This window comes from Lycium barbarum, chromosome 6 (assembly GCF_019175385.1).
Source record: "Lycium barbarum isolate Lr01 chromosome 6, ASM1917538v2, whole genome shotgun sequence".
Lineage (NCBI taxonomy): Eukaryota > Viridiplantae > Streptophyta > Magnoliopsida > Solanales > Solanaceae > Lycium > Lycium barbarum.
In genome coordinates, this window is record NC_083342.1 from 47,529,471 (window position 1) to 47,537,798 (window position 8,328).

Genomic DNA, 8,328 nt, shown 5'->3' on the forward strand with positions numbered 1-8,328 from the left:
GGTTGTTGATTGATAAATTTTAGCCGAGTTGAATTCTCGGGGTGCTATATGTATAGGGGAAGTGCTGCCGAAATTTCGGTAGCCAATTTGTGCATTAAATCAAGACTTTGGCATCCATGGCTTACAAATGGTAAACTTGACCATTTGCAGTTTTTCGACGAAACGGGAAGCGAGTTTGAAGAAGCTTAAGGAGCGTGAAAGGTATGTAAAGCAACCCTATTACTTCCCTTGGCATGCCTTTAGTGAATTAGGGTCGGATCCGGGCCTCGAAGGACCTCGTGGCCCTCGGAATCCGCAAAGGAAATTTTCCATTTTTCCTTCAATAGAATTGAACATCTTTGGTGCCCTTTGCTTGAAATAAGGCACCTTTACTTCAAACTACTTGAAACGTCGCCGAATGTCCGTAGAACCTTTTTAGGTGACTCCATATGGTTAAAGAACACTATTTGGGCCCGCCGCCTTGTTTGTCCCGAGGCGGGCCCGCTAATTACGATTTTGCCCTTATGAGTTAAGGAATCCTTTTTAAGCAAATTTTTGAAAGAAAATGTGTTAAATACCTTTAAATTGTCTAAAGAATGTGGTTTAAATATTCTATTAAGTCCAAGGAATTATTCTGATACCCGGTATGACTTCGGGGAAGCTATACTTCCGTAATTTATTTTGACATACGAAATGTGTTATTTTGATCCCGTCTGACTCCATTTGATTTGTTCGTCTTCGATACGCTTCGTCGAGTCTTTGAAGATAATTATGACGTTTTAAATTGCATTAGTTTCTCACTACTCTATTCGTGGATGTCCCAACGTTTCCCACACTGAGCCCGGGCCAGGATATGTTGTCAAGCGTAATCTTCTGCATTGTTCGCCGCGCCCCGAGGTGAGGGGGCAGGTATACGCGTACATGGGTCTGTGGAGTATGATGTGCCATGTCCGCCTGTTCTGATCTGATTTGTTATGGCCATTCTGATATGACATTTTATGATACGGGGCCACGCCCCCTTCTTCTGATTCCTATCTGTTGTGGCACCGATGTCGGGAGGGTGACCACGTTCTGTCTGCCGAGCCCTATGGCTGGGGCCGGACATGATATGACATATGATTTTGTACATACTCTGTCTGTTTTGAAAATATGCAAATGACACTCAGGATTTTTCTACTCAGTTTTCTGAATCTATTATGATTTATACTTCTGTACTTCTGCTTTACATATTCAGTACATATTTCGTACTGACCCCCTTTCTTCGGGGGCTGCGTTTTTATGCCGCGCAGGTACAGACGACAGGTTTGCCGATCCACACGTCTAGGATCCTATTACTGCTATTTTGGGGCGCTCTCTTCTTCAGAGCCCATATTTTGGTACAGTCTGACACTACTATCTGGATGCGTACAGTATTCTGGGTATGACGGGGCCCTGTCCCGTCTTATGACTGTGTTATGTTCTGTAGAGGTCTGTGGATATATCTGTGTGGGTTTTGTACATATGTTTGGGGTGTTTTGTTCTATGACGGCCTTCTCGGCCTATGTGTGCCAAGCCTACCCTTCTGTTAATTTCTGTAGTATTCACTAATGTTATTATATTATTCCGTTAATTTGCTAATCTGGGTATCGGGTACGTATAGGTGCCCACCTAGGGCACCGGTCGCGGCCTACGGGGTTGGGACGTGACAAAAGTGGTATCAGAGCGGTTCGTCCTCGGAATGTCCACAGACCGTGTCTAGTAGAGTCTTGTTTATCGGTGTGTTGTGCACCACACCTATAAACGGGAAGCTACAGGGCATTAGGATACTACCCTTCTTTTTGTTTTAGATCGTGCGTTAGAGCTGTGTTATAAAGATGACTCCTCCCTAACGAATGGTTACATTTGCAGATATGCCTCCGAAAAAGGCAACAGCGGCCCAAAAGGGCAAGTCAGTGGCCGTTGGAGAGACGAGCCGGGTCCAGAGGACTACCAGGGCCCAGACATATATTGCTCCGGAGACCTTGCCCCAGACAGAGGGTTCGTCTACACCGCCGCTAGTAGAGGAGATTGGGGCAGCCGTAGCTGCAGATCGGGGGACGGCTCCTCCGCCAGCTCCTGCAGTTCCAGTACCTGATCCTCCAGCTCCACGGCCAGGCACTGAGGATCAGTCCATGAGGGAGGCGATTCAGTTATTGACCAGATTGGTGGCAGGACAGGCCCAGGGCCACGGACTGGGAGGCGACCGGATGTATAGGCGTGACAGCTCGAGGGCCCGGGAGTTCTTGACTTGTGGTCCTCCAGAGTTCTACGGGACTAAGCCCGACGAGGATCCCGAGGAGTTTATCAGGAAGATGCGGCGCACTCTAGAGCTGATTAATGCTTCCGAGACAGAGTCAGTCGCATTGGCTTCGTACCGGTTATATGACGTGGCAGCGAACTGGTATGAGTCGTGGAAGCTATCCCGGGGGGACGACGCTTCCCCAGCAGTTTGGGGTGACTTTTCTCAGGCCTTTCTTGGACATTTTCTGCCCCCAGAGTTACGACGAGCCAGGGCTGACAGATTTTTGTTATTGAGACAGAGGGGCCGCAGTATCCGGGACTACAGTTTGGAGTTTGATTCCTTGGCCCGATATGCGCCTACTGTGGTAGCTACGATGGCGGACAGGATACACAGGTATATTATGGGGCTCGATCGCTATTTTATTGATAGTTGTCTGGTATTGGCGGCCCAGCCCGATATGGATATTGCCCGTATTCAGGCGCACGCCCAGGGCATGGAGGATAGGGGCCGAGGGGGGCAGCAGGCCGACAGGAGCCAGGACCGGAGACCGCCCAAGAGGGCCAGATCATCGGGTTATTCTGGAGATTTTCGGGGCAGGCAGCCGCAGCAGCCCCAGCAGCCGCAGCAGCCTAGTAGATTTTCATCTCAGCCGGCACAGAGCGCACCTCCCCAGCCTACAGGTCGCAGATTTGATAGCCCAGGGTATTCAGGAGCAGGCCAGAGCTCCAGGGCTTTAGGTTCGCGGACAGATAGGGGTTCGGGTCAGATGAGGCCACCCAGAGTTCAGTGTTCTTTCTGTGGCAGATACCACCCGGGAGAGTGCTACAGAGCCACCGGGGCATGCTTTTCTTGTGGCCGTCAGGGTCATTCGGTGAGAGATTGCCCGTATAAGGGCAGTGCGGGTGGTGCAGTGCAGCCTACCGGATCAGCCGATGGGTCTTCATCTTCATCAGTGGCTATGCGCCCCACGGGGCAGGGTACTCTGGCACCAGCAGGTCGCGGCAGAGGCCGTGGTGCAGCTTCTGGTATTGGCGGTCCTTCGAACCGCATCTATGCTTTGGCCAGTCGTCAGGATCAGGAGGCATCTCCTAATGTCGTTACAGGTACTTTATCGGTCTTCTCTCGATCTGTGTATGCATTAATTGATCCAGGTTCGACTTTATCGTATATTTCGCCCCTTGTTGCTGGTAAAATTGGTATTATGTCTGAGCCTATAGAGCCATTCGAGGTGGCCACACCGATCGGAGACTATATTGTAGCGAATCAGGTGTATAAAAATTGTTCTGTACTTGTATGTGACCGTGACACTAAGGCAGATTTGGTGGAGCTAGATATGATTGAATTCGACGTTATTATGGGTATGGATTGGCTAGCTTCCTGTTACGCTCATGTGGACTGCCAGAATAAGGTAGTCCGTTTCCAGTTTCCCGGGGAGCCAGTTGTAGAATGGGCTGGTAATACAGCATCGCCGAAAGGTAAGTTTATTTCATACCTTAAGGCAAAGAAAATGATCAGAAAGGGCTATATTTATCATCTGGTACGGGTGCAAGACTTGACAGCAGAGACGCCGACACTTCAGTCAGTCCCCGTGGTTAATGAGTTTCCAGATGTTTTTCCCGACGAGCTTCCAGGTCTTCCGCCAGAGCGGGAGATAGATTTCTCTATTGATTTACTCCCAGGTACTCAGCCTATCTCTATTCCTCCGTATAGAATGGCGCCGGCAGAACTGAAGGAGTTGAAAGAGCAGTTGAAGGATTTGCTAGATAAGGGCTTCATCAGGCCCAGTACTTCGCCTTGGGGAGCTCCGGTATTATTTGTGCGTAAGAAAGACGGGTCGCTGCGTATGTGTATTGACTATCGGCAGCTGAATAAGGTAACTATAAAGAATAAATACCCCCTCCCCAGGATTGATGATTTGTTTGATCAGCTGCAGAGTGCTAAGTACTTCTCGAAGATAGATCTTCGATCTGGTTATCACCAGGTACGAGTTCGCGAGGCTGATATTCCTAAGACGGCTTTCCGGACCCGATACGGGCATTATGAGTTCAGGGTCATGTCTTTTGGGCTTACTAATGCCCCCGCGGTATTTATGGATTTGATGAACCGGGTATTCAGGCCGTTCTTGGATATGTTTGTGATTGTATTTATTGACGACATCCTGGTTTATTCTCGGTCCGAGGCAGAGCACGCGGATCATCTCAAATCGGTATTAGGGGTACTCCGACATCAGAAGCTGTATGCGAAATTTTCTAAGTGTGAATTTTGGCTATCCTCAGTGGCTTTCTTAGGCCATGTTATTGCAGCTGATGGTGTCCGGGTAGACACACAGAAGATCGAGGCCGTGAAGAATTGGCCCAGACCCACGACGCCTACAGAGGTACGCAGTTTCTTAGGGTTAGCAGGTTATTACAGGAGATTCGTGGAGAAGTTTGCCTCGATTTCAGCGCCTTTGACAAGGCTGACTCAGAAGGGAGCTAAGTTCCAGTGGTCTGATGCTTGTGAACGAAGCTTCCAGTTGCTGAAGGAGAAGCTGACTACAGCCCCAGTTCTGACACTACCCGAGGGACCGGACGGGTATGTTATTTATTGTGACGCTTCTGGCATCGGGTTAGGCTGTGTATTGATGCAGCACGGCAGAGTTATAGCGTATGCTTCCCGGCAGCTCAAGAAGCATGAGAAGAATTATCCTACTCACGATCTGGAACTCGCAGCGGTGATTCATGCTCTGAAGATATGGAGACACTATTTATATGGCGTTCATGTGGATATTTATACTGATCATAAGAGTCTCCAGTATATTTTCAGACAGAGAGAGCTTAATTTGCGGCAGCGGAGGTGGTTGGAGCTTCTGAAGGATTATGACGTGGATATTTTGTATCATCCGGGTAAGGCTAATGTTGTTGCGGATGCGCTCAGTCGGAAGTCCATGGGCAGTTTGGCAGACTTACAGCCAGACAGGAGGGAGATAGCCCGGGATATTCAGCAGTTGGCCAGTCTTGGGATTCGTCTGGCCGATTCTGGAGACACCCGGATTTCTGTTCGAGGGGTTTCTGAGTCCTCCATCAGAGACGATATTAGGCGACATCAGTTCGAGGATCCGGTCTTAGCTCGGTACAGGGACACAGCTTATGATAAGGAGAGGACCCCGTTCGAGTTTTCGCCGGACGGCACTTTATTATACAGGGGCAGGTTATGTGTACCTGACATTGCAGGCCTTCGACAGCAGGTTATGAGCGAGGCACATTATGCTCGCTATTCAGTCCATCCTGGGTCTACGAAGATGTATCATGACCTTCGATGTGTTTACTGGTGGGACGGTATGAAGCGGGACATTGCAGAGTTCGTCGCTCAGTGTCCTAATTGTCAGCAGGTCAAGATTGAGCACCAGAAGCCGGGAGGACTGCTACAGGAGATAGAGATCCCGACATGGAAGTGGGAGGCTATTAATATGGATTTCGTTACGGGTTTGCCTCGCACTCCACGGAAGTATGATTCCATTTGGGTCGTCGTGGATAGGCTGACGAAATCAGCCCATTTTCTTCCCGTTAGGACTACTTATTCCGCAGAGGATTATGCCAGGCTCTATATTAGGGAGATTGTGAAGCTTCACGGAGTTCCTCTATCTATTATCTCTGACAGGGGCGCCCAGTTTACGGCGCATTTCTGGAGGTCTTTTCAGGAGGGTCTAGGGACTCAGGTGAGCTTGAGCACAGCGTTTCATCCTCAGAGCGACGGTCAGGCCGAGCGCACTATACAGACGCTGGAGGATATGTTACGGGCTTGCGTTATTGATTTCAGGGGTAGCTGGGACGATCACTTGCCGTTGATCGAGTTTGCATATAATAATAGTTACCATTCCAGCATCCAGATGGCTCCGTACGAGGCTTTATATGGCAGGAAGTGCAGATCGCCGGTTGGCTGGTTTGATGTTGGCGAGACAGAGTTGATCGGCCCAGATATGGTCCAGCAGGCTGTGGATAAGGTGAACCTTATTCGAGAGCGACTATTGGCAGCCCAGAGTTGACAGAAGTCATACGCGGATAGAAGGCGTCGACCGTTGGAGTTTCAGGTAGGCGATTGGGTATTTCTGAAGGTATCGCCTATGAAAGGCGTGATGCGGTTCGGCAGAAAGGGTAAGCTCAGTCCGCGTTATATTGGGCCGTATCAGATTGTTCGGAAGGTTGGGAATGTCGCCTATGAGTTAGCTTTGCCATCTGATTTGGAAGCGGTGCATCCGGTGTTCCACGTCTCTATGCTTCGTAAATGCATTGGAGACCCTTCCAGAGTATTCCCTGCTGAGGATATTCAGGTGACGGAGCAGTTAGCGTACGAGGAGCAGCCCGTATCTATTTTGGATCGTCAGGTAAGGAGGCTCCGAAATAAAGATGTGGCCTCCGTTAAGGTACTGTGGCGGAATGATAACCGGGAGGAGATGACCTGGGAGTCGGAGGAAGAAATGAAGAAGAAATACCCTCATCTATTCCCTATGGCCACAGGTAACCTCGAATCCCTGCTTAAGTTCATTTCAATATAAATCGTAAGTAATATGTGTTGTCTGTAAGCATGAACTCCCCAAAGTGTTTTCAAACCCTATAAGATTAATTTTACATTCGAGGACGAATGTTCTAAAGGGGGGGAGGATGTTATATCCCGTGTTTTCACACGTTGGGAAAAATTCGATAAATAATGGATTCTTGAGATATGAGGCCAAATTTGATAGTTCGTTGAACATACGAGTTATGAATGAAAGAATAGAATTATGAAAGTGCGGGACAAGGCTAAGGGTAATTTTGGAATTTTGGAAATTAGTTTCGGGAATTACAAAATGTGATCCATAAGTTATTGGGCTCAAAAAAATTAATTGAATTGAAGCCCAAAGAGGGGTGCTTGGCCGGCCATTGTAGGCCTTGGCCCAAGCCCAAAATAATGTGATCATGTGCAAGGCATGTGACATTTAATTATAAGAAGACCAAGTCTTCATAACCTATCCATTATGAGACTTAGAAAAAAAAAAAAAAAGAGATCAAGAGCAAGAAGTGAGGGTTTCGGGTGAGGTGAAGAAAAACAACACCCAAAAATCTTGATTCAAAAATTCAAATCTTGTTGAATTCCTACTAATTCAAGGTCCCTTTGCATCTTGGTGTAGTTGGTTTGGAGTGGGGAGCTTTGGATTCCTCAAGGTGATCACTTGTCCAAGTAAAGGAAACTTGAAGAAAAGGTAAGAATTTCTATCTTGTTATTGTGTTGTTGAGCCTTATTTGTGTTGTAGTATGTAGAAATGTGCTTATTGTATGAAGAAGTGGAAGTTTGCAAAGTGGGTGTGTGTGTGAGTGTGTAGCCGTATATATATATGGGATGTATAGCCACAAATGTGTTGAAATTATGTTGTATTCTAGTTGTGAATGTGATGGAATTCATGTTGAGAATGAAAGTGGAATAAATTTGATCGAATGGCTAACAATAGCCCTTGGCCGTGTGGTGTATATGGCTTGAGAATAAAATGGATTAAGATTGTTTAATGTGTTAGTTGTGTTGGGATTGTGATGTTTGTAATGTGAATGGAGTTAGAATGATATAAGTTGTATTGAATTGGAAGGTAGGAACTTATGTCGATTTAGTATGATTTTTCCGACATTAAGTAAATGAAGTGTTTGGTTGTGAATTTTGATGTTCTTTGATGAATTTGGGAAGTTGGAAACTTGTTTTGAAATTATATGCCAAAGATTTGATGTTTTGCATAAGTTATGTTTTTGGCGGAAACGTGTATATCATGTATATCAAGTGTATATCCTAAGAGGAATGATAGGAGATATCTTTAGATTTATGTGGTGATGATCTTGAATGATAATGGATGTGAGATTATAATGTTAATTCGAAAATCGGGTTGAATTGATAATTAAGTTGACTTGTGAGAAAAATTGTTAGTTGGAGGATATTTGTACTTGTAATGTTCATAGATGACCTTGATGTTGTTGTTTGGGTTGTTGATTGATAAATTTTAGCCGAGTTGAATTCTCGGGGTGCTATATGTATAGGGGAAGTGCTGCCGAAATTTCGGTAGCCAATTTGTGCATTAAATCAAGACTTTG

General features: G+C 46.8%; 1 protein-coding gene across 1 annotated transcript; it reads left to right on the forward strand.

The window, feature by feature from the left end:
- Positions 1-2,195: 2,195 nt before the first annotated feature.
- Positions 2,196-4,412, forward strand: LOC132599707 (uncharacterized; the record flags this gene model as incomplete). The annotated part of the gene is made up of 1 exon (XM_060312970.1): positions 2,196-4,412. A coding segment is annotated over exon 1 (2,208 nt), but the record flags the coding sequence as incomplete, so codon positions are not given.
- Between the last annotated feature and the right edge of the window lie 3,916 nt (positions 4,413-8,328).